The sequence below is a fragment of the Oncorhynchus clarkii genome, chromosome 6 (genome assembly GCF_045791955.1).
Source record: "Oncorhynchus clarkii lewisi isolate Uvic-CL-2024 chromosome 6, UVic_Ocla_1.0, whole genome shotgun sequence".
In the NCBI taxonomy this organism is placed as follows: Eukaryota; Metazoa; Chordata; class Actinopteri; order Salmoniformes; family Salmonidae; genus Oncorhynchus; species Oncorhynchus clarkii.
Genome location: NC_092152.1, coordinates 21,185,480 through 21,211,351, shown reverse-complemented (window position 1 = coordinate 21,211,351; position 25,872 = coordinate 21,185,480). Strand labels below are relative to the sequence as shown.

Genomic DNA, 25,872 nt, shown 5'->3' with positions numbered 1-25,872 from the left:
TCATACAAAACAGAATCCTGTGGTAAGCAGTAACAGCTCAAGAGGAAACGGATGGATAACTGGGTCCAAGAGCAGTAAAATCACTAATAACAGGTATAGTCAGCCCTTTATTCTAGGATTGAGACACTCATAAGACTGTAGAAATAGTTGAGGTCAATGAGACCGTACATTCACAAAAAGATAAAAGAAAATGTCCAGAAAACAACAAATAATTGAACTGGAGGGTAAACAAAGCTGCCACTGAAGGAGCGCTCAGGTTTCAGAAAGTTGTGTTGTGTTTTTACAAAGAAATCATTCTCACAGAGAATTTTTTTTTTTTTAACAAATCAAATCACAAGTCCATCTGAATATTGTTCTGAGAAAATAATGGATAGAACACGTAATACCATGAGCACACGACAAACGACACGACAGTGTGCACTAACTTTAGAGGACATTCAATACCAGCAGCATTTGATCAAGTGCAGGCAAAGCCATTAAACCACAACAAACAGGACCTAAGACTTTCTGAAGATAGATACATCAATTACAGAGAAAACTTGAAAAATACATGCATGTCTTGCCCACTGTTACAGGATTAGGTGCATGTGTGAGAGATGGAGACAGAAATTTAGTTATTAATTCCTGGTTATAGATATCATTCAAGATGTAAATGTGCTGGCCTGAGTAGAGTTATGCTATTAACTGCTACTTTGACATTTTTTTAAATGGACTAGTATTAGTCTAAGCTCTGCTAACACTTAAAATGTGGAAATTGTTTTTACAGTACTTACAAATTAAACTTGTAACATACATACATACACACACACACAAAGTACCAGTCAAAAGTTTGGACACACCTACTCATTCAAGGGTTTCTTTATTTGTACACTTTCCTACATTGTAGAATAATAGTGAAGACGTCAAAACTATGAAAGAACACATATGGAATCATCTTACCAAAATGTTAAATCAAAATATATTTGAGATTCTTCAAAGTAACCACCCTTTTCCTTGATGATAGAATGCTAAGAGTGTGCAAAGCTATCAACCAGCTTCACGAGGTAGTCACCTGGAATGCATTTCAATTAACACGTGTGCCTTGTTAAAAAAGTTAATTTGCCGCCTCCTTGATGCATTTTGAGCCAACCAGTTCTGTTGTGACAATGGTGGTATACAGAAGATAGTATATACTTGGTATTTTACCAAATAGGCCTATGGCAAGAGCAGCTCAAATAAGCAAAGAGAAACGACAGTCCATCATTACTTTAAGACATGAAGGTCAGACAATCCGGAAAATGAATGTTTCTTTGAATGTTTCTTCATACGCAGTCGCAAAAAAATCATCAAGCGCTATAAAAATGGCTCTCATGAGGTCCGCCACAGGAATGGAAGACCCAGAGTTACCTCTGCTGCAGAGGATAAGTTCATTAGAATTACCAGCCTCAGAAATTGCAGCACAAGTAAAAGCTTCACAGAGTTCAAGTAACAGACAACTCAACATCAACTGTTCAGAGGAGTCTACGTGAATCAGGCCTTCATGGTCAAATTGCTGCAAAGAAACCACTACTAAAAGGACACCAATAAGAAGTTAGAGACTTGCTTGGGCCAAGAAACACGAGTAATGGACATTAGACCAGTGGAAATCTGTCCTTTGGTCTGATGAGTCCAAATTTGAGATTTTTGGTTCCAACCGCCATGTCTTTGTGAGACGCAGAGAAGGTGAATGGATGATATCAACATGTGTGGTTCCCACCATGAAGCATGGAGGTGTCGTGAGGGTGCTTTGCTGGTAACACTGTCAGTGAAAAATGTAGAATTCAAGGCACGCTACCACAGCATTCTGCAGCGATACGGCATCCCATCTGGTTTGCGCTTAGTGGGACTATCATTTGTTTTTCAACAGGACAATGACCCAACACACCTCCAGGCTGTGTAAGGGCCATTTGACCAAGAAGGAGAGTGATGGAGTGCTGCATCAGATGACCTGGCCTTCACAATCACCTGACCTCAACCCAATTGGTATGGGATGAGTTGGACCGCAGAGTGAAGGAAAAGCAGCCATCAAGTGTTCAGCATATGGGAACTCCTTCAAGACTGTTGGAAAAACATTCCAGGTGAAGCTGGTTGAGACATAACGTGGCTATTTTGAAGAATCTCAAATATATTTGGATTTGTTTAACCCTTTTTTGGTTACTACATAATCCCATGTGTGTTATTTCATAGTTTTGAAGTCATCACTATTATTTTTTCCAATGTAGAAAAAAGTTATAAATAAATAAAAAAACTTGAATGAGTAGCTGTGCCCAAACTTGACTGGTACCGTGTGTGTGTGTGTGTGTGTGTGTGTGTGTGAGTGATATATATATATATATAAAAACCTCAGCAAAAAAAGAAACGTCCCTTTTTCAGGACCCTGTCTTTCAAAGATAACTCATAAAAATCCAAATAACTTCACTTATCTTCATTGTAAAGGGTTTAAACACTGTTTCCCATGCTTTTTCAATAAACCAGACAATTGATGAACATGCACCTGTGGAACGGTCGTTAAGACACTAACAGCTTACAGACGGTTGGCAATTAAGGTCACAGTTATGAAAACGTAGGACACTAAAGAGGCCTTTCTACGGACTCTGAAAAACACCAAAAGAAAGATGCCCAGGATCCCCGCTCATCTTCGTGAACGTGCCTTAGGCATGCTGCAAGGAGGCATGAGGACTGCAGATGTGGCCAGGGCAATAAATTGCAATGTCCGTACTGTGAGACGCCTAAGACAGCACTACAGCGAGACAGGACGGACAGCTGGTCATCCTTGCAGTGGCAGACCACATGTAACAACACCTGCACGGGATCGGTACATCCGAACATCACACCTGCGGGACAGGTACAGGATAGAAGCAACAACTGCCCGAGTTACACCAGGAACACACAATCCCTCCATCAGTGCTCAGACTGTCCTCAGTAGGCTGAGAGAAGCTGGATTGAGTGCTTGTAGGCCTGTTGTAAGGCAGGTCCTCACCAGACATCATCGGCAACAATGTCGCCTGTAGGCACAAACCCACCGTCGCTGGACCAGACAGGACTGGCAAAAGTGCTCTTCACTGACGAGTCATGGTTTTGTCTCAAAGGTGATGGTCGGATTCATGTTTATCATCGAAGGAATGAGCGTTACACCGAGGCCTGTACTCTGGATCGATTTGGAGGTGGAGGGTCCATCATGGTCTAGGGCGGTGTGTCACAGCATTATCGGACTGAGCTTGTCGTCATTGCAGACCATCTCAACACTGTGCGTTACAGGAAAGACATCCTCCTCCCTCATGTGTTACCCTTCCTGCAGGCTAATCCTGACGTGACCCTCCAGCATGACAATGCCACCAGCCATACTGCTCGTTCTGTGCATGATTTCCTGCAAGACAGGAATGTCAGTGTTCTGCCATGGCCAGCGAAGAGCCCGGATCTCAATATCATTGAGCACATCTGGGACCTGTTGGACCGGAGGGTGAGGGCTAGGGCCATTCCACCCAGAAATGTCAGAGAACTTGCAGGTGCCTTGGTGGAGAGTCTCACAGCAAGAACTGACAAATCTGGTGCAGTCCATGAGGAGATGCACTGCAGTACTTAATGCAGCTGGTGGCCACACCAGATACGGACTTACTTTTGATTTTGACCACCCTCCCCTGCTTTGTTCAGGGACACATTATTCAATTTCTGTTAGTCACATGTCTGTGGAACTTGTTCATTTTATGTCTCAGTTGTTGAAACTTATGTTCATACAAATATTTACACATGTTAAGTTTGCTGAAAATAAACACAGTTGACAGTGAGAGGACATTTATTTTTTTGCTGAGTTTATATCACACGAATATTGCAGTGTTATGCAACGTCCATTCCAAAACAGCACATTTCCACTATTTCAAGTAGATATAAAAGATTGTCAAGTATTGCAACACACTGGAAAGTTCCAACCCTGACAATGTTGTGCTTCTTCTCATTCTTGGATTGATGTCTGCTCAGAGAGATGGGTCCTGATTCTCCACCCTTGTGTGCACTTGCACAATACGTGAAAAGGGTGGAGAATTTGGACAGCCTTAGTAAGGTAGATAAAGCCTGGTCAGACAGGAAACGGGAAGTTTCAAAATGTCAAGTCATCCCCCACTGGCTGCGAGATCAGAAGAAATCCTGAGGACCCAGGTGAATGATAATAGGAGTGGCAATTGTCTGTGGCTGGTAAAAGGCACTGTCAATGTACAAACCACCTACAGAGAGAGGGAGAAAGAAGGGGAGGGAGCAGAGAGACTTTAGTTACGACCGTGGCCTGTAGGAATCAGTGTTACACACTAGTAGACATGACGCCATTTTTGGTCAGGATTTGCTGTGTTGGATCAGGTGAAGAATGAGAGGATTGCGGAGGATATTTAAAACAAAAAAGTGGTGACTTGGGTCTAGCTGTGAATTTCAGAACATTAGGCAAGAAGTAATGATATACAATTGAAAAAAATAAATGAATATTATTTATCTCAAAATATGTCTCAAACAACTCAAGTAACCAATTAAATGTATAGATTAGGAACAAAAGACGTATTAATAACAGATGTATTTACAATCAATATCCATTGAACAAGATCGATTTTACAGTGCATTCAAGCAAGTATTTTTGTACCCTTAAAAATATATCATACAAAAACTATACAAAATATAAAATAAAAACAATCATATCATATTTTTTAAAGTCTCTGTCTAAGTTGTACACATGGGGGTGAACAGCCGTCCTAAATCGGAGTCGTGGTGCGAGACGGAAGACGGGACAATTGTAGAACAGGGAACATTACAGAGGGCATTCTCGAGCAAAAACCTACAAAGATTTTTTAAATTTATTTTTTTAAATGTAGTCTATCCATTAAAATTAAACTTAGAACATAGTCTAGTCCTGTGTATCAGTCCAGTGGACTGTACCAGTCAAGAGATCAAAAATGGAAAAGTGCAGATATAATACTGATCTCACATTTGACTGTTCTATGTCTGACCACCCTCATTAAGAAATCAGGAAATGGAAAGGTGAGGTGGAACAACAAGCACATGCATGACACGGTCTAGTAGCTGCTGGCCCCTGCTTACCATAGGCAGGGAAGGGAGCTGCAGGACCATAGCCAAATGGAGCTCCATAGCCTGAAAACAGAGGTCAAGGAACTTGAGTTACAGGAGTAGTACTTCTACACTGAGTATACCAAACATTAGGAATAGCTTCCTAATATTTAGTTGCGCCCCCCCTCCCTTTTGTACTCAGACCAGCCTCAGTTTGTCAGGGCATGGACTCTACAAGGCGTCAAAAGCGTTACACCGAGATGCTGGCTCATGTTGACTCCAATGCTTGTAATAGTTGTGTCAAGTTCGCTGGATGTCCTTTGGGTGGTGGACCATTCTTGATACACATGAAACTGTTCAGCATGAAAAACCCAGCAGCGTTGCAGTTCTTGACACAAACCAGTGTGCCTGGTACCTACTACCATACCCCATTCAAAGGCACTTAAATATTTTGTCTTGCCCATTCACCATCAATGGCACACATACACAATCCATGTCTCAAGGCTTAAAAATCCTTCTTTAAATGGTCTCCTCCACTTCATCTAGTGTTTGAAGTGGATTTAACAAGTGACATCAATAAGGGATCATAGCTTTCACCTGGATTCACCTGGTCAGTCTATGTCATGGAAAGAGCAGGTGTTCTTAATGTTTTATATACTCAGTGTATAGCAACAACCTAACAGACACCAGGAGTGTTGTCAATACCATTTAAATTCCAGTCAATTCAGAAAATTCACCAAATTCCAAATCGTCCCAATTTTAAAGCATTGAAGAGAAATGGAATTTCAGTGTTGTTCCTGAATTGATTGGAATTTAAATGAATTTGACCCCAAACCTGACGGACCACGCACTTACACACCAAGGCCCGGGTCTTACCTGGTGGGAGGTACCCATGGGTAGGTGGAGCGCTGATATAAGGTGCTCTGTGCATCACTGGCCTGGTTCTAGGCCTGCTGTGGGCATGGACTGGGATAGACACGGTTGACGACACAGTTCTCTTCACCTGCAAACACACACATTCATTACGGTTATGGCGTCACCTTTCCAGACATTTGGACGTATGCTGCACGACTAATATGAATTCTATGGATGTGCTGACAGTGATGTTTGTCCACCCACCGGTGTCCTGGGCCCAATCGTCTTGTTGTGGGGGTCTTTTGAGTCAGAAAAGAGTCTCTTCAGAGCAGCGAGGGCAGCACTAGCCTTCGCTGCTTTCTTATTGGGCCCAGAGCCTCTGAACTTCTGTTTATCAACTTCCACCTACAGTACACACCACACACTGTCAATCATTCAGAACTACACTAGGGCCATGTCACAGCCCAGTGAAATAGCAAAGCTCTAGATTCAGATAAATTATGTAAAGTGAAAGGTCAAGCAGGTGCAAGGCTGTGGTGTGTGTGTGTGGATAAAGACCTCTATGATGAAGCGTTTGTCGTAGCTGCCACCAGTCTCTGATAAGAGTTCATACTTCAGGCCTCTGCGTTTCTCGTTCAGCTCCATCACTGGGTTCTTGCCCCCTGGCGTGAGAAGAGGGCCTGGGATGCGGGACTAGGGATGATAATATGAGGGAAATCACTACCCCCGTATAGTTGAACTGAGCAATGTTAGGGATGAGTCTAGTCGGTGAACCACACAAAACATTAATCCGGGATGTACACCCTTCTAACATCATTCTAACTTATAAGCAAACACAATGAAAGTCAGACAATCTGGACCTGAATAATGAGCTTTCAAATGCTGTTATGACAGAACAGGTTGTCATGTTAGTGTGACGGTTATGTGGTTACCTCGTGCGGTTAGTGTGACGGTTGTGTGGTTAGCTCGTGCGGTTAGTGTGATATAGGGCTGGGCGAGATGGCCAAAAAATATCATGGTATTTTTCAACTTTTTTACGGTATTTTATGTTTTGATTAATAAAAGTAATACACTTGCTTTGTGAGAAGTGCGTGACCCTTGGGTGGCAACACATCTATTCTAAATTATTTTAATGGGTCTTTCTCCATTCTGATTGTTTTATACAGTTCAATTCAACCTAAAAAATAATTTCCTGCATTTCCATCAATTTCTGCATTTCCTGCACTCATTTGAGAATTTTCACACTGCCCCAATACGGGCAAAAATACTAGGCCTTATTTTTAACCAAATGTTGAAATTGCGACTCGCATCAAAACACTTGGGTGAACTTCTGGAATCATGGAAATATAAAATGTTTCTTATAACTCTAATTAGAATATAAATAATAGTGGGCACTTTGAATACAGTGTTGTTTGACATGACAACGAATTAAAGTGATGTTCTGTGTTTCCTAGGGGACCCTATAATCTTTGGCTACATGAAATCTTTATTCATATAGCCAACATATTCATGCTTCGCCTATTACTCTTTGATTTAGAAGATACTGTTGCACAAACAACATACTGATTTAGGCCTCCCCAGCACTGGTATCAGGCTTTATCAGCTAGCTTCGTTTGCTCTGACTCAGTACTTTTATTAGCTAGTTATTATCATTAGTGGCTAACACGGTTTAGCTTAACTTAATAAGAAAATACAAACTAGCTGTTAGCAGATGTAAGAAACACAAACTAATATTGTATTTATAGAATGCTTGTGGATTTATATTAAGATCAAATTGGTCAATGTGGTCAAGCAACAACAAATGCACTCCTTGAGTGACGGGGTGGGACTAGTAGGTCTGCGTGGAAGAAAGCAGAGAGAGAGAGAGAGAGAGAAAGAGAAAGAGAGAGAGAGAGAGAGAGGACTCAAGTAGCGGAGTAAACTATAAAAATGGAAGTTACACACCGCATATCACATTTAACAAACCAAACAGTCAAATAACGTTATATAAGGTAAAGTAAAAACCCAAACCGGTCCATGCATCACTTCTGGTATATAGTAAAATACGGTATACCGCCCAGCCCAAGTGTGGCGGTTGTGAGGTTACCTCGTGTTGTCGGTGTGACGGTTGTGTGGTTACCTCACATGTGTCTGTGGAGGTGACAGAGTTGCTTCTGGAGCTGGTGGACATTCTGTCGTTTCTCTCACTTCTGTGGTTGCGTCCCTCACTGTCAGACCTCTCATCGGCACTCAGGGAGTCCAGGTCCACTTCGAAGCCAGCTGGGTAACCAAGAGCCTGTAGGACCTGGAGACCATGAGCAAGAGGAACAAAGGTGTGGTCAAATAATATGCACTGTAAGAGGAGCAGCACTTACTTGGACACAGTGTGTTATCATGATTGACAGCACCTCAAAGTTTTGTCATATCTGCCATGAGTCCATGTAATACTGTCCGTGTCACAGTGCTACAGTACAGGTACAGATGATTCTACGTCTTTGTTCAAAATCCACTTCTGTCCTCTGCATGTCCTACCTGTTAATCTTCATCCTCTCGTAACATGTATCCCATTCACAGGAGGCTGCTGAGGGGAACAGCTCATAATAATGTCCAAAACGGAGCTAATGGAATGGCATCATATTCCATTCCACTGATTCCGCTCCAGCCATTACCACAAGCTCGTTCTCCCAAATTAAAGCTGCCACCAACCTCAAGTTACATTTACAGAAATAGGTTTGTTACCTTAAGTGCTACTTTGAGTTTGGCAGTCTTCTTGGAAGAGCCAGAGGCCTCATGGACAGTGCCCTGTACGTCCACAGACATGGTAAAGACTGGAGTGTGGACCGGGCCAGACTGGGACAACAGCTTATAATGCAGCCCCGGGTGGACCTGGTTCAGTCTCATCAGGGCATTTATGGGGTGGTTGGGGTCCATCATCTTACTGTCCAGAACTAGGAGGAGGAAACATGGAGACCATACAGGCATTCAATAACATCAATCAAAAGTATGCCGTTGAAGTCAGAAGTTTACATACACCTTAGCCAAATACATTTAAACTCAGTTTTTCACAACTCCTGACATTTAATCCTAATAAAAATTATCTTAGGTCAGTTAGGATCACCACTTTATTTTAAGAACAATATATCCACATAATTTTCCATCCCTCATGATGCCATCTATTTTGTGAAGTGAACCAGTCCCTCCTGCAGCAAAGCACCCCCACAACATGATGCTGCCACCCCCTTGCTTCATGGTTGGGAAGGTGTTCTTCAGCTGGCAAGCCTCCCCCTTTTTCCTCCAAACAGAACGGTGGTCATTATGGCCAAACAGTTCTATTTTTGTTTCATCAAACCAGAGGACATTTCTCCAAAAAGTACAATCTTTGTCCATGTGCAGTTACAAACTGGCTTCTTCCTTGCTGAGTAGCCTTTCAGGTTATGTCGATATAGGACTCATTTTACTGTGGATATAGATGTACCCGTTTCCTCCAGCATCTTCACAAGGTCCTTTGCTGTTGTTCTGGGATTGATTTGCACTTTCACACAAAAGTATGTTCATCTCTAGGACACAGAACGCGTCTCCTTCCTGAGCGGTATGACAGCTGTGTGGTCCCATGGTGTTTATACTTGCGTACTATTGTTTGTACAGATGAACGGGATACCTTCAGGCATTTGGAAATTGCTCCCAAGGATGAAACAGACTTGTGGAGGTCTACAATTTTTCTGAGGTCTTGGCTGATTTCTTTTCATTTTCCCATGATGTCAAGCAAAGAGGCACTGGGTTTGAAGGTAGGCCTTGAAATACATCCACAGGTACACCTCCAATTGACTCAAATGATGTCAATTAACCTATCATATGCTTCTAAAGCAATTACATCATTTTCTGGAATTTTCCAAGCTGTTTAAAAGGCACAGTCAAATTAGTGTATGTAAACTTCTGACCCACTGGAATTGTGATAGAGTGAAATAATCTGTCTGTAAAAAATAGTTATAAAATTACTTGTGTCATGCACAAAGTAGATGACACAACAGACTTGCCAAAACTATAGTTTAACAAGAAATGTGTTAAGTGATTGAAAAACAAGTTTTAAATGACTCCAACGTAAGTGAATGTAAACTTACAACTTCAACTGTATGTGGTACATTGTGATTCTGAACAACTGAGTAGTTTCATTCTGTACAGTACTTTCAAGGTCTAATTCTATACAGAGGATTCTGATTCTGTACTAGATCAGCACGGCAGGTGTTCAAGGTGTGTTCTAATCTAAATGCCCAGGCCGACGAGGAGTGATAGTGAGGGAGGGAACAGGTGTGTCAGAGTGGGAGGTGGTGGTGGTAATACATGGATTGTGCTGTAATGTAGGTAGGGTGTCCTGTGAGAGGTAGGGTGTCCTGTGAGTAAGGTGTCCTGTAAAAATAAAAAAAAACGCATTCGGAAAATATTCAGACCCCTTGACTTTCCCCAATTCCAGTTACAGCCTTATTTTCCCCTCGTCAATCTACACACAATACTCCATAATGACAAAGCAAAAACAGGTTTAAAAAAATAAATAAAATGTAAATATCACATTTACATAAGTATTCAGACCCTTTACTCAATACTTTGTTCAAGCACCTTTGGCAGCAATTACAGCATTGAGTCTTCTTGGGTATGGCGCAGCGGTCTAAGGCACTGCATCTCAGTGCTTGAGGCGTCATTATAGACCCTGGTTTGATTCCAGGCTGTATCACAACCGGCCATGATTGGGAGTCTCATAGGGCGGTGCACAATTGGCCCAGCGTCATCCGGGTTAGCGTTTGGCCGGGGTAGGCCGTTAATGTAAATAAGAAATTGTTCTTAACTGACTTGCCTAGCTAAATAAAAAAATCTAATAAAAATACAAGCTTGGCACACCTGCATTTGGGGAGTTTTTCCTATTCTTCTCTGCAGATCCTCTTAAGCTTTGTCAAGTTGAATGGGGAGCGTCATTGCACAGCTATTTTCAGGTCTCTCCAGAGATGTTAGATCAGGTTCAAGTCCGGGCTCTGGTTGGGCCACTCAAGGACGTTCAGAGACTTGTCCAAAGCCATTCTTGGTTGTCTTGGCTGTATGCTTAGGATCGTGGTCCTGTTGGAAGGTGAACCTTCGCCCCAGTCCGAGGTCCTGAGAGCGCTGAAGCAGGTTTTCATCAAGGAACTCTGTACTTTGCTCCGTTCATCTTTCCCTTGATCCTGACTAGCCTCCCAGTCCCTGCCGCTGAAAAACATCCCCTCAGCATGATGCTGCCACCACCATTTTTCACCGTAGGGATAGTGCCAGGTTTCTTCCAGACATGACACTTGGCATTCAGGCCAAAGACTTCAATCTTCTTTTCGTCAGACCAGAATATTGTTTCTCATGGTCTGAGAGTCTTTAGGCAAACTCCAAGCGAGCTGTCATGTGCCTTTTACTGAGGAGTGACTTCCAAAGGCCTGATTTGTGGAGTGCTGCAGAGATGGTTGACCTTCTGGAAGGTTTTCCCATCTCCACAGAGGAACTTTGGAGCTCTGTCAGTGACCATCGGTCACCTCCATGACCAAGGCTCTTCTCCCCTGATTGCTCAGTTTGGCCAGTGGCCAGCTCTAGGAAGAGTCTTGGTGGTTCCTAACTTCTTCCATTTAATAATGATGGAGGCCACTGTGTTCTTGGGGACCTTCAATGCTGCAGACATTTTTTGGTACCCTTCCCCAGATCTGTGCCTCAACACAATCCTGTCTCGGAGCTCTACAGACAATTCCTTCGACCTCATGTCTTGGCTTTTACTCTGACATGCACTGTCAACTGTGGGACATTATATAGACAGGTGTGTGCCTTTCCAAATTATGTCCAATAAATTCAATTTACCACAGGTGGACTCCAATCAAGTTGTAGAAACATCTCAAGGATGTTCAATGGAAACAGGATGTACCTGAGCTCAACTTCAAGTCTCATAGCAAAAGGTCTGAATAGTTATAAGGTATTTCTGTTAAAAAATAATAAATGTGCAAAAAGGTCTAAAAACAGTTTTCACTTTGTCATCATGGGGTATTGTGTGTAGATTGATGAGGAAACAAATATTGGTATACATTTTAGAATAAGACTAATGTAACAAAATTTGGAAAAAGTCCAGGGGTGTGAATACTTTGAGTGCACTGTAGGTAGGGTGTCCTGTAATGTAGGTAGAGTGTCCTGTAATGTAGGTAGGGTTTCCTGAGAGAGATAGATAATTGTGTGTGAGACTGCTGTTTTTGAGTAATGACATTCTGAAATGAACCAGCATTCTATTCTAGAGTTCCTGTATGGTCGACAGGCATAGGCTGATCTTTAGAAAGACTATGCATCTACATTACTTTAAGTTGTTCTCCAGGCTAAGTAGAGAGGAAAAGGATTCAGAAATGTTGAGCCAGAGCAACAGTGAATCTGACCTCCCATCAGGTTGCATTTCATCTTCTTGAAGAGTTGTCTGTCGTTAGTGTGTTCATCTTCATGCTGCCTTTTCCGGCAGGTTCCTGTGGAACAAAGTATGGATTCACCTTCAGGAGGGCAGAGACCACCTGAGATCTCTGAGTTTACGCACTAGCACATACACTCAAGGGTGAACACACACACACACACACCTTTTTTGTCTGACCCTGAGAGTCTGTGTGAGGGTTTTGTTGGAGGGAGAGGATTCATATTCAGAACCTTATAAAGCTGTCCGAAGGCCAGGAGACGTAGGGCATGCTGAAACACACAGCAGAAACACAGTATGAAACCACATAGAATGAGGGCACAAAACGAGTCAAACACACCCACAACTCCTCTAGGAAAGAGTAATGCTAGAAATACCTACGAGGATGTAATCAACTGATTAATTAAATGTAAATATCAATCAAGTGTGTATTTAACCCATAAGAGTCTAAGTCTAAGTATATTATTCTTATTCTGACATTTCACATTCTTAAAATAAAGTGCTGATCCTAACTGACCTAGGACAGGGAATTTTTACAAGGATTAAATATCAGGAATTGTGAAAAACTGAGTTTAAATGTATTTAGCTAAGGTGTATGTAAACTTCCGACTTCAACTGTATACACAGTACTTCCATGAATTTTGAACTGGTACCAGGGACCTTCAGGTGAGTCGTGAGGCCTGTGGGTGTCTCACCTTTACACAGAGGGGGGGATTTTTATTAAGGTCAATGTCCTTATGGGATTTTTGGGCATTGGAGAGAATCTTTACATTGGGAGCAGATTCACACTCACAAAAACCTCGACTTACTGCATAGTGCAAGGACGAACAGATTTCCTCCTGCCTAGAGCGAGAAATGGAGAGATCCTCACCTCCCTATACATTCACATTGCATTCTGCTCAGGGCAGTCTAGAAGTGTTTCATGTAGTAAGCAGCACAAAGCACTGCTGGCGTGCAGGGAGTGCTTTCCCACGCTCATTAGTGGGCTAATCGTCAGTCTCCTCAGCTCCAAGGGGCTGTAGAGGTCGAGTCTGAAGTACTGCAGCAGCACTGATCTAACTATAGACCTGGACTGGGCCTCTGGAGTGGCCGTAGCCGGCTTTAAATTAACATCATCATCCAATCAACGCTAGGGGGAAGGTAACAATGAGGAGAGCAGTGTCATTTCTTTCCTGATGTACAGTTGAAGTAGGAAGTTAACATACACATTAGCCAAATACATTTAAACTCAGTTCTTCATAAATCCTGACATTTAATCCAAGTAAAAATCCCCTGTCCTTGGTTAGTTAGGATCACCACTTTATTTTAAGAACGTGAAATGTCAGAATAATAGTAGAGAATTATTTATTTCAGCTTTTATTTCTTTCATCACATTCCCAGTGGGTCAGAATTTTATATACACTCAATTAGTATTTGGTAGCATTGCCTTTAAATTGTTTAACTTGGGTCAAACGTTCCGGGTAACCTTCCACAAGCTTCCCACAATAAGTTGGGTGGATTTTGGCCCATTCCTTCTGACAGAGCTGGAATCAGGTTTGTAGGCCTCCTTGCTCGCACACGCTTTTTCAGTTCTGTCCACAAATTTTCTATAGGATTGAGATCAGGGCTTTGTGATGGCCACTCCAATACCTTGACTTTGTTGTCCTTAAGCCGTTTTGAGACAACTTTGGAAGTATGCTTGGGGTCATTGTCCATTTGGAAGATCCATTTGCAACCAAGCTTTAACTTCCTGACTGATGTCTTGAGATGTTGCTTCAATATATCCACAATTTTCCATCCCTCATGATGCCATCTATTTTGTGAAGTGCACCAGTCCCTCCTGCAGAAAAGCACCACCACAACATGATGCTGCCACCCCCGTGCTTCATGGTTGGGATGGTGTTTTTTGACTTGAAAGCATCCCCCTTTTCCCTCCAAACATAACGATGGTCATTATGGCCAAACAGTTCTATTTTTGTTTCATCAGACTAGAGGACATTTCTCCAAAATGTACAATCTTTGTCTCCATGTGCAGTTGCAAACCGTAGTCTGGCTTTTTTATTGCGGTTTTGGAGCAGTGGCTTCTTCGTTGCTGAGCGGCTTTTCAGATTGTGTCGATATAGGACTCTTTTTTTAATGTGGATATAGATACTTTTTACCTGTTTCCTCCAGCATCTTCACAAGGTCCTTTGCTGTTGTTCTGGGATTGATTTGCACTTTTCGCAACAAAGTACGTTCATCTCTAGGAGACAGAACGCGTCTCCTTCCTGAGCGGTATGACAGCTGTGTGGTCCCATGGTGTTTATACTTGCGTACTATTGTTTGTACAGATGAACGTGGTACCTTCAGGCATTTGGAAATTGCTCCCAAGGATGAACCAGACTTGTGGATGTCTACAATTTTTTCCCAGGGTCTTGGCTGATTTCTTTTGATTTTCCCATCATGTCAAGCAAAGACGCACTGAGTTTGAAGGTAGGCCTTGAAATACATCCACAGCAGAACCTCCAATTGACTGAAATTATGTCAATTAGCCTATCAGAAGCTTCTAAAGCCATGACATAATTTTCTGAAATTTTCCAAGCTGTTTAAAGGCACAGTCAACTTAGTGTATGTAAACTTCTGACCCACTGGAATTGTGATACAGTTAATTATAAGTGAAATAATCTGTCTGTAAACAACTGTTGGAAATATTACTTGTGTCATGCACAAAGTAGATGTCCTAACCGACTTGCCAAAACAATGGTTTGTTAACAAGAAATTTGTGGTGGTTGAAAAATTAGTTAAGGACTCCAACCTAAGTGTATGTAAACTTCCGACTTCAACTGTCTGACTTTACAGTATTGTAGATGTATTGTTAGGGTGTCTCACCTGTGCGTTTTGAGTGATAGCCTCAGCCTGTTGGCCAGTGATCACTGACAAGGTGTCTGTTGGATCTCTCTCACAGGGGTCGTGAACTCCCGGCCCATCTGGAACAGCAGTCAAAATCAACATTCAAAAAGCTTCTTACATTGTATGGGCTTACTGGGCTAGTGAACAGGCAAGTAATATTTTTATTTAACCGGAAAGTTCCAGTTAAATGCAGACCTCTTTCCCAGGAAGGCCTGGATATAAAACCTATTCCCTGTGGCTAACCTGGGAGGAGGATCCCTGAGGCAATGCACTCCATGACCCTGCGCAGGGCCTCTCCGGGCCCCAGGGGCCGGTTACAGGTAGCAATGGCTTTCTCACAGATCAGCTCCATGGGCTGTGGTGGGGGGGTGAGAGAACAGATCAGCTCCATGGGCTGTGGTGGTGGGGGGGGGGGGGGGGGACCAAAGAGACATGATGTACTCTGTCACACACACATCTCTCCCTGGACCACTTACCCATCCTTTGAGAGGCTCCCACACAATTAGTCTGTTGCACATGTCTCTGAGAATACGCATGACGATGACACACGACTTCAGATCTGTCACTCTGGACTACATGGGGGACAGACAAGACAATGTAAACAAACTCTATATACCTTCAAAGTCCAGTGATGCTAAAAACAACATGTACAGTCTACCAAAATAATTACTCCATCCTTCAGTCATACAATGGATATTAGGGGAGAGTGGGGTAAGTTGAGCCAAAGGGGTAAATTGAGCCAGTCTTGTTTGTAGGAAACCATACAGAAAATTAGTAATCTGACCAAATATTTAAGAAGAGGTCATCATTTCATGGAGTGAGAAGGAAGAGTACGCATGGAAAAAGTAAGTTAGGTTAAGCAAGTTAGATTCCCAATAATTATTTTCACCAAGTCAAATTAAATTGTGTTAGCGTTTTCATGATGCTTGCATCTTCGAAATTGCATTTATATTCTTGTTCAGTGTAGATTGATCGCTATAAGCTACAACAAAAAGTGCATTCTTGTAGCTGTGTGGGCTAATATACAAGGGCGGCAGGTAGCCTAGTGGTTAGAGCGTTGGGCCGAAGGTAAAAAGGTACAAATCTGTGGTTCTCCTGAGCACTGTTCCCCGGGCGCTGAAGAAATGGATGTCGATTAAGGCAGCCTCTCTGATTCAGAGGGGTTGGGTTCAAATGCGGAAGACACATTTCAGTTGAATACATTTAGTTGGACAACTTTCCTTTCCCTATAGTATAAATGTTTGCCTTGGGGTAAGTTGAGCAAATGGCAAATTGAAGTGTTTTCTTCCGAGGCGTAACCTTTTATACCACATCACTGGGATATGAGGTAATAACAGGGCCTGGCCTATGTTAAGTGTTAAAAGTCTTACAATTATTAAAATCGACAAAAATGCAATTGTGACTGTGTTGAATTGTGTTTGGGAAATAAAGATGGACATGGTTTTAAAAAGGTAACAAACATCCTGAAATATATGTAAATATATACACTGCTCAAAAAAATAAAGGGAACACTTAAACAACACAATGTAACTCCAAGTTACAAACTGTCCACTTAGGAAGCAACACTGATTGACAATAAATGTCACATGCTGTTGTGCAAATAGAATAGACAACAGGTGGAAATTATAGGCAATTAGCAAGACACCCCCAATAAAGGAGTGGTTCTGCAGGTGGGGACCACAGACCACTTCTCAGTTCCTATGCTTCCTGGCTGATGTTTTGGTCACTTTTGAATGCTGGCGGTGCTTTCACTCTAGTGGTAGCATGAGACGGAGTCTACAACCCACACAAGTGGCTCAGGTAGTGCAGCTCATCCAGGATGGCACATCGATGCGAGCTGTGGAAAGAAGGTTTGCTGTGTCTGTCAGCGTAGTGTCCAGAGCATGGAGGCGCTACCAGGAGACAGGCCAGTACATCAGGAGACGTGGAGGAGGCCGTAGAATGGCAACAACCCAGCAGCAGGACCGCTACCTCTGCCTTTGTGCCAGGAGGAGCAGGAGGAGCACTGCCAGAGCCCTGCAAAATGACCTCCAGCAGGCCACAAATGTGCATGTGTCTGCTTAAACGGTCAGAAACAGACTCCATGAGGGTGGTATGAGGGCCCGACGTCCACAGGTGGGGGATGTGCTTTACAGCCCAACACCATGCAGGACGTTTGCCAATCTTGGTGTTCTCTGGCAAATGCCAAATTCGCCACTGGCGCCCTGTGCTCTTCACAGATGAAAGCAGGTTCACACTGAGCACATGTGACAGATGTGACAGAGTCTGGAGACGCCGTGGAGAACGTTCTGCTGCCTGCAACATCCTCCAGCATGACTGGTTTGGTGGTGGGTCAGTCATGGTGTGGGGTGGCATTTCTTAGGGGGGGCCGCACAGCCAGAGGTAGCCTGACTGCCATTAGATACCGAGATGAGATCCTCAGACCCCTTGTGAGACCATATGCGGGTGTGGTTGGCCCTGGGTTCCTCCTAATGCAAGACAATGCTAGACCTCATGTGGCTGGCGTGTGTCAGCAGTTCCTGCAAGAGGAAGGCATTGATGCTATAGACGGGCCCGCCCGTTCCCCAGACCTGAATCCAATTGAGCACATCTGGGACATCATGTCTTGCTCCATCCACCAACGCCACATTGCACCACAGACTGTCCAGGAGTTGGCAGATGCTTTAGTCCAGGTCTGGGAGGAGATCCCTCAGGAGACGATCCACCACCTCATCAGGAGCATGCCCAGGCGTTGTAGGGAGGTCATACAGGCACGTGGAGGCCACACACACTACTGAGCCTCATTTTGACTTGTTTTAAGGACATTACATCAAAGTTGGATCAGCCTGTAGTGTGGTTTTCCACTTTAATTTTGAGTGTCACTCCAAATCCAGACCTCCATGGGTTGATACATTTGATTTCTATTGACAATTTTTGTGTGATTTTGTTGTCAGCACATTCAACTATGTAAAGAAAAAAGTATTTAATAAGAATATTTCATTCATTCAGATCTAGGATGTGTTATTTTAGTGTTCCCTTTATTTTTTTGAGCAGTGTATATTTGTTAGAAAGAATCCCTTGACAAAGCATTTCTAAACATAGCCCACTCTCCCCTCAGCCATTTAATGTTCCCTAGATATCTCCCAGGAAGCAAACTGTTCTATCTGAATGAGATATGAATTGAATATCAAACCATGAAATCAGAACAGATGTCCCACCTGGAACCATTTGGTGTGTCTGAGTGTTGCCAGTGCGGCCTGGCACCGCCGCTCGTCCAGCACCTCAAGGTCCCCCACGCCTTCCTCTGGAGAGAGGGACAGGATGAGGACACACATTGTGTTGGCCGAGGGGACCTTCAGAAAGACTGCCACACAGACACGGGCTGCATCTGAAATGGTACCCTATTACCCATGTGGGCGCTGGTCAAAAGTAGAGCACTTTAGGGAATAGGCTGCCATTTAGGATGTATCCACAGACACACAGGCACGTTTAGGGAATAGGCTATCATTTAGGACCGACACACAGGCAAGTAGGGTGGCCGGCTATAAATAGCATCCCACTGATCTGATAGAATGAGTTGAGGGGAAATGTTGAAGTTTGAAAGTTAGATTTTTTCCCCCTCCTGCACAGAAGCTGACAGAAGTGTTACAGAGCTGTAACATAAGTAAATGTGAGTGCATGCTTCTGCAGTGGCTCTGCCGGATGGACACTCAAGTCTGGATGCAGATCAGTGGCACTGAGATGGCTTCACCACCAGAATAGTGTGTTGTCGGTTCAGTGCAGGACAAAGAAAATGAGAGCATGGCCACATCTCAGGACACACGACAAACTTTTAGATGAGAATAATGTAAGGGGATCATGTCTGGAGATTAGTTCTGTAACCATAGGATGTTTAGAGAAGTAGTTGGAAAGCCTTGGAATTGAAATTGTAAAAATGTAATTTAGTCATAATTCAATTCATTTGTAATGTATTGTAGTAGGATGCCATGCTAGTATTTTCTGTCTTGCAGGTTGATCAGATGTTTATGTTTATTAAAAAGTTTCCACACTGGCTTCCTGTGGGATCAACCGTGCCGTGCCATGGCTGGAACTGAGCCGTGGGAGAAAATAAAAAGCAACGGCACAACATAAACATCAGAGTGAGGACGCCACCCTGGAAAGAAAGTGGAAGCTCATTTTCTCGGGAGCAACTAGCTAGGAGGTGATTACTCTGGGCCGAGCAAACATACTGCACACCACACTAAAGAACTCCGAGCTTAGTAAGAGAACCTCTCCATCTCCTCCCAAATAATTACCGTGGCAAATTGGCAATGGAATTCACATTCAATTACATCTACTGTATATTGGCCTACAGCTAGAACCACAAATGACACTGGCTATTTCAAAAAGGTACAAAAACTTAGCCCCCACTCCTCACAATCAAATGCCTTTTCGGCAGTAATTATATTAGGTCGTACCTCTTATTTTAGAATTAGTAATTGTATTTTTTGATGGATAATTGACTCCGTTGGGACATATTTTCCTGCAAATATTTATATCAATAAGACTAATGAAATTGGACAGTAAGAGACACTTATTTGTAGGTTTTAAATGTTAATTCCTTGCTTGTTTTATTGAGCTGTGGAGAATAGAGGAAGCTATTTAGTGGCCACACTGGCCATTTCAAATGCATGGCAGGTAGCCATGTGCGGTAGTATACTGTATTTACGGAAGGGTTTGTAAGAGCACTGTGTGTGTGGTTTTGCAGATCTTTGCTATAGAGTCCATTGTGAAAGCTGAAGAGGTTGGAAGAGGTGGAGGACTAACAGACAAGCCAATGAGTGACACAGGCCAGGGTCAACCCGTATCACAACACAGGGTCATTCCATGTCCCACCTCCAAATATTAGACTGAGGGCCTTCATGGTCTGAGCCAGGGGAGATCTGGGAAATAAAATACAGGCATCTGATAAGGATCTTGGCCCAGAGGCTGCAAGGACATAAATAGGACAATAGAGGCACTGAATACACACTAAATCTCAGTCTTTTCAGGATTTCTCAGGGATTTTGTGATATTTTCTGCGGAAATGAGATTGTCCAAGAAACCAGGCAAATGGAACCTCCTGAGCCCTTCCTATGCTCTCCACCAGCAGCAGGTCATGAAGAAGCCATCAACCATAAGTACCACATTCCAATAAGACAACACCAATGAGCTATCCCACACGTCATCAACTTAGATTTTGATTAGTGACCAAAAACCAAAGAAAATTAATACCACTGACTTTACAACATGAATTTATGGGATGTCATTCTGAGCAAATCAACTGCAACGTTAGAGAGGCCTCAATTATCAATGGGCATAGACCACCAGTCTTCCACAAATGACAAAATATAATGAATATCAGGAGTCAAGAAGGCAGTTGGATACCAGTTTGTCTGTCTTTGGTCAGCTCTGAAATGTACATGGACCAAAATGTCATGGTATACAGTAAACCAGTGAAGAGAAGGGGGAGCCCCTTGTACCCGGGCGTCCTGCGCTGGGCCTCGTTGCTAGGCGGGCTCCCAGCCCGGAGCTCCCAGGTTTAATAATCCACACACGCTGGGCTGGAGTGCTGTGGTAAAATACAGACATTTGCACATATACTCCCAAACATTCAATGGAGAGAACTGTTTCAGGGCAATGTGCCTTCCTCAGGGTTGAGGATGTTACGGTAAAGTACCACAACTAGTTGCGAGGCCAGATGGAACCGTGTAAATTTAATCCTAATTTAAATTCTATGGATAGAATAGTCAGTCAATGTTCCGCTCGGGTTATTCCCCAAAACTAGAGGTTGCCGGAGAACTTGTGCTGGCATATTGTATTGGTTACTTCTTTGCTTGTGCTGTTTGGATTATTTGGAGGCTCAGGACAAAATCTTTCTCTCCTAGAATTTATCTCCTCCAGTATTACACTTAAAACTCAATGCAATATTTATGCTGCAACGACCTTTTGTACAGAATGCTGAAAACCTTTTTCAGTCTCCCCCAGTGGGGTTGACACAACAATAGGTGTTACATAATGGCTGCTCTTCATGTCTGACTCACCTTTCATTCATTCCCTTTTTAAAAACCACAGCATAAGCACTCCTCTCACTCTCCAGTTTCCCACTAACTGGATGTTGGGCAAGGAAATAAGCATCCTGATTCTCTGTTAGACAAGAATGATGAGGCAGAACGCTGTAGGAGAAACCTGAGCAGAGATGGCTCTTTTTACACTTGGCTGTATCCCAACGGAGATCCGCTTCCAGATCTTACTATCGAGACACTTACCAGATTCATGTCCCTCCCGTCCCTCCCCTTTCTCCTGTCCCCTTTAAACGCTCCTCAATCACCCTCCCTTATCTCCACAACCCATTTCACCTCTGCTTTGTACTACCCTCATTCCTGCAGTCTCCCTCCTCTTTCCTTTGCTCCCCCTCCCTCAACTCTGCCTCGCTAATTTAAGGAGAAGACCACAACGGAAATAAGGGTTAAGGTTTTACTGTGTACATCTTTAAGGAATTCAAGGTATGAATGTATGATTTTATCAGACAATTAAAACATAAAACTGTTTCAGCTGGAGACAACATAATATACTTTTAAACTCTATTAAAAGGTTAAATAAGAGAGAAAAAACATCTCATGGCAAGGACAAACAGGAGGGGTAAATACCTTCTTCTGTGGCAGTGTGTTTTTCTCTCATGGCCAGAGAGGACAGGGTAATCTTCAGGGTGAATTTGGGGTTGTTGGTGTTGACCACCTGGATGGCTGACTCCGACACACTCGGCCGCACCTCATACTTGTCCTCTGTCAGCGTCTGAAAGGGCAACCAACCAGGGTTGAGATAGATCATAAGCCAGCTGTGGTACGTCCAACATCACACACACACTATTATATTACTAAAGTTTCAACTTTACAGGCAACATACTAAGAAACTTCCAATTCAATTTTCTATGCATGGCATCTTATTTTGTAGTGATTATGTTCAAAGGGAGAAAGATGCAGGTGTATTATCTAGTCTAGTTCCTGCTAGTTCCTTTGAAGAATGCATCATCGCTCTACTTCTGTGACAACCTCTCTCCACCCCCTGTGCTGTGAAGCCGAAAGGTGCTAATGGAATCGTCCCTTGATGATAACCTTCACAGCAGGCTGGAGCGGTATTTAACTGGCTGACGAGGAGACCATGTACAGTACAGTAGTCAGCTCTGCAATGCACTAGAGACTGCAGTTGTGGATGTTGTTAGGTCTGCACTATATTACAGAAAGCAATGGTGGTAGGCTCAGATCTGCACTGCACGACCTAAAGTACTGGTATTCGAAACTCACATTGGAAAATTGTAAATTTTTTAGGATAATGTGCCGCGCCATCCCATCCGTTTTAAAATGTTACAGTTAGTTTGCTCATGTAAAATGCTTGAGTGGAAACAGACCTGTAGTTGCACTGGCAGGTTGGTGCCGACAGTGTACAGCAGTAGTTTGGTGGGTTTGTCTCTGCACATCAGGACCAGCTCCAAGTCCATGTCTCCTTTAACCAGGAGGCCTTTAGCCACAAGACCAACACGCATAACCCCACACAGGATCGAAGCATTCTGGGGCCTGGTGAGGATAGAGCAGAGCAGTAAATCAGCCACATAACACTAGTTTCTAAGGATGTCAATTTTTACTAAAAATATTTTGCTTTCAGACGCTCAAAATTAAATTGATGTAGCCCACACATTTTCACCAGAACATAGGTGGCAGTAACTGTATAAGTGCTTTGTAAAAACCTACCATGTAGAGTGTCTCAAGCTTTTGCAACATGGGAGAAGAAGACTCACTTTGTGGTGCTGCGGCTGCCGGTAGAGTCTTCAACATCCTTGGGGTCGCTGGTGGTGGGGGTCGGGACCTTGCTTTGGGAGGCGTTGAGGTTGTCCATCCAGTCTGATACCTGCTTGAGGGCACATTCCACAGTGGACACCAGCTTCTGGACAGCCTCCAGCTCCTCTGGCGAAGGGTAGATGTTGGCGTGCTTTGCCATGACGTGGCGGTCATCATTGGCAAACAATCGGATGGACCTCTGAGAGGAAGAAAGAACAAAGTAATTGAGAACATGATCCTTTGTAAAAAAGTCTGAAGAAAAACTCCAAATGACTTTGCCAATTACAGTTAGGTGTTTGTTTGCTGAGCCAGACAAGCCATCTTACACTGCATATACTTGACAGTAACACCTCCTAGCAACAGGTGCTGCAGCATATTTCCATTTGTCCTACTTACAAAGCCAATGTTGCTCAATACAATATTAACATTACGAGATATTCGTAGGGATAGCGTGCTTGCCTAGAAATGAGCTGCATCAGCTAATGTGTGCCGATTCGCAAGCCTAACTGTACACAGTAGAGAGAGCACCATGTGGAGCTCTGAGTCCAAGGTCAGTCTCTCTATTCCTCTCCCCCTCTCTATTCAATGTTAATGGGCTTTAGTGGCATGGGAAACATACATTGCACTGCCTGTCTGCATCAGTGTTAACGCTTTACACTCACGAGAATTGGCTTATAGAGAAAGGTCTAAATTATATTCTTACAGAACAAATATGAAAAGCATATGCATAATCATGGTAGCAATTGAAAGGGAAGAGTTTGGTGATTATGGGACAATTATTAGACCAAATTTGAGGACAATAGTTCATGTGACAAGACTGAATTCAAATATTACTGTTCATTTTACTGTACTTTGCCGCATTTGTTGATAACAAAATTCACTTAACACGTATCGGTCCCCGATTCAAAGTTGACTGCAACATTCCGCGGAGCCCAAACTGATCCAAATGTAGCATGCATTGGTCAGAAAATCGATTAAAACGTTACGAATCGCCGATTCACACACACATTTTTATTACTACGTTCTACCTTCCGAAAATACCCTGTGTTATAGGACAACTGATGCTTCCTCTCCTTCAATGTTGTGCTGTGTTGACAGTCATTGATCTACAAATCATTTTTCATGCCGAACCACCCCAGGGAATATTTGTAGCCTAGTCCAAATGCGCCCTGCTTCCTGACCCATGTGAGGTAGGTGGCCTGTTCCTGATCTTATACATCTGCGTCGCTGGCAATTTTTAGGGCCTCCCTCGGACACCGCCTGGTATAGAGGTCCTGGATGGTAGGAAGCTTGGCCCCGGTGATGTAATGGGCCGTACGCACTACCCTCTGCAGTGCCTTGCGGTCGGAGGCTGAGCAGTTTCCATACCAGGCAGTGATGCAACCCGTCAGGATTCTCTCGATGGTGCAGCTTTAAAACATTGAGTATCTGAGGACCCATGCCAAATCTTTTCAGTCTCCTGAGGGGAAATAGGCTTTGTCATGCCCTCTTCACAAATGTCTTGGTGTATTTGGACCATGATAGTTTGTTGGTGTTGTGGACACCTAGGAACTTGAAGCTCTCAACCTGCTCCACTCCAGCCCCGTCGATGAGAATGGGGGTGTGCTCGGTCCTCCTTTTCCTGTAGTCCACAATCATCTCCTTTGTCTTGATCACGTTGAGGGAGAGGTTGTTGTCCTTGCACCACAAGGTCAGGTCTCTGACCTCCTCCCTATAGGCTGTCCCATCGTTATCGGTGATCAGGCCTACCACTGTTGTCATCAGCAAACTTAATGATGGTGTTGGAGTCGTGCCTGGCCGTGCAGTCATGAGTGAACAGGGTGTACAGAAGGGGACTGAGCACACACCGAGGGGCCCCCGTGTTGTTACCTGCCCTTACCACTTGGGGGCGGCCCATCAGGAAGTCCAGGATCCATGTATTAAACCATAAAGGCCTGATTGTGGAGTGCTGCAGAGATGGGAGAACCTTCCAGAAAGACAACCATCTCCACAGAGGAACTCTGGAGCTCTGTCAGAGTGGCCATCGGGTTCTTGGTTACCTCCCTTGACTAAGGCCCTTATCTCCCAATTGCTCAGTTTGGCAGGGCGGCCAGCTCTAGAAAGAGTCTTGGTGCTTCCAAAGTTCTTCCATTTAAGAATGATAGAAGCTACTGTTTTTGGGGACCTTCAATGCTGCAGACATTTTTTGGTACCCTTCCCCAGATCTGTGCCTCAACACAATCCTGTCTCAGAGCTCTACGGACAATTCCTTCAACCTCATGGCTTGGTTTTTGCTCTGACATGCACTGTCAACTGTGACACCTTATATAGACAGGTGTGTGCTCCTTTCCAAATCATGTCCAACCAATTGAATTTACCACAGGTGGAGTCCAATCAAGTTGTTGAAAGATCAAGGATGATCAGTGGAAACAGGATGCACCTGAGCTCAATTTCAAGTCTCATAGCAAAGTGTCTGAATACTTATGTAAATAAGGTATCCGGTTTTTTATTTTTTATATATTTTTTAACATTTGCAACATTTTCTAAAAATCAGTTTTAGCTATGTCATTATGGGGCAGTGTGTATATTTATGAAGACTTTAAAACACTATCCATTGTAGAATAAGGCTGTAACGTAACAAAATGTGGAAATGCTTTCCAAATGCACTGTGTGAATATATATTTTTCATTGGCTATGTCATAACTAATTTGTAAACAATAAAAATGGATACATTACTAGCCCAAACACTTAATCTGCAAAAATTACAAGTTAATTAGTGGGTGCTAGTAAATTCAGAACCAAAGTGGGGGGACAAAAAACAGATGACATATTGCTGCCCCCCACCCCCCGAAT

General features: G+C 43.3%; 1 protein-coding gene across 6 annotated transcripts in view; it reads right to left on the bottom strand.

The window, feature by feature from the left end:
• Positions 1 to 96: 96 nt before the first annotated feature.
• Positions 97 to 25,872, bottom strand: part of LOC139410767 (spermatid perinuclear RNA-binding protein-like) — a 34,777-nt gene continuing 9,001 nt past the window's right edge. For 3 of the 6 annotated variants that reach the window (XM_071156249.1, XM_071156246.1, XM_071156250.1), the window contains 16 exons: positions 23,001 to 23,239; positions 22,614 to 22,779; positions 21,856 to 22,000; positions 18,406 to 18,491; positions 15,685 to 15,780; positions 15,452 to 15,563; positions 15,188 to 15,285; positions 12,507 to 12,612; positions 12,315 to 12,398; positions 8,635 to 8,843; positions 8,003 to 8,200; positions 6,475 to 6,609; positions 6,181 to 6,321; positions 5,938 to 6,064; positions 5,095 to 5,145; positions 97 to 4,235 (listed from right to left, as the gene is read on the bottom strand). In XM_071156249.1, coding sequence (XP_071012350.1) covers positions 4,147 to 4,235; positions 5,095 to 5,145; positions 5,938 to 6,064; positions 6,181 to 6,321; positions 6,475 to 6,609; positions 8,003 to 8,200; positions 8,635 to 8,843; positions 12,315 to 12,398; positions 12,507 to 12,612; positions 15,188 to 15,285; positions 15,452 to 15,563; positions 15,685 to 15,780; positions 18,406 to 18,491; positions 21,856 to 22,000; positions 22,614 to 22,779; positions 23,001 to 23,239 — 2,082 coding nt within the window. In that variant the 3' untranslated portion in view covers positions 97 to 4,146. Of the gene's footprint in view, positions 4,236 to 5,094; positions 5,146 to 5,937; positions 6,065 to 6,180; positions 6,322 to 6,474; positions 6,610 to 8,002; positions 8,201 to 8,634; positions 8,844 to 12,314; positions 12,399 to 12,506; positions 12,613 to 15,187; positions 15,286 to 15,451; positions 15,603 to 15,684; positions 15,781 to 18,405; positions 18,492 to 21,855; positions 22,001 to 22,613; positions 22,780 to 23,000; positions 23,240 to 25,872 lie in introns of all 6 variants that reach the window. The other 3 variants (XM_071156251.1, XM_071156248.1, XM_071156245.1) reach the window with 2 other exon arrangements.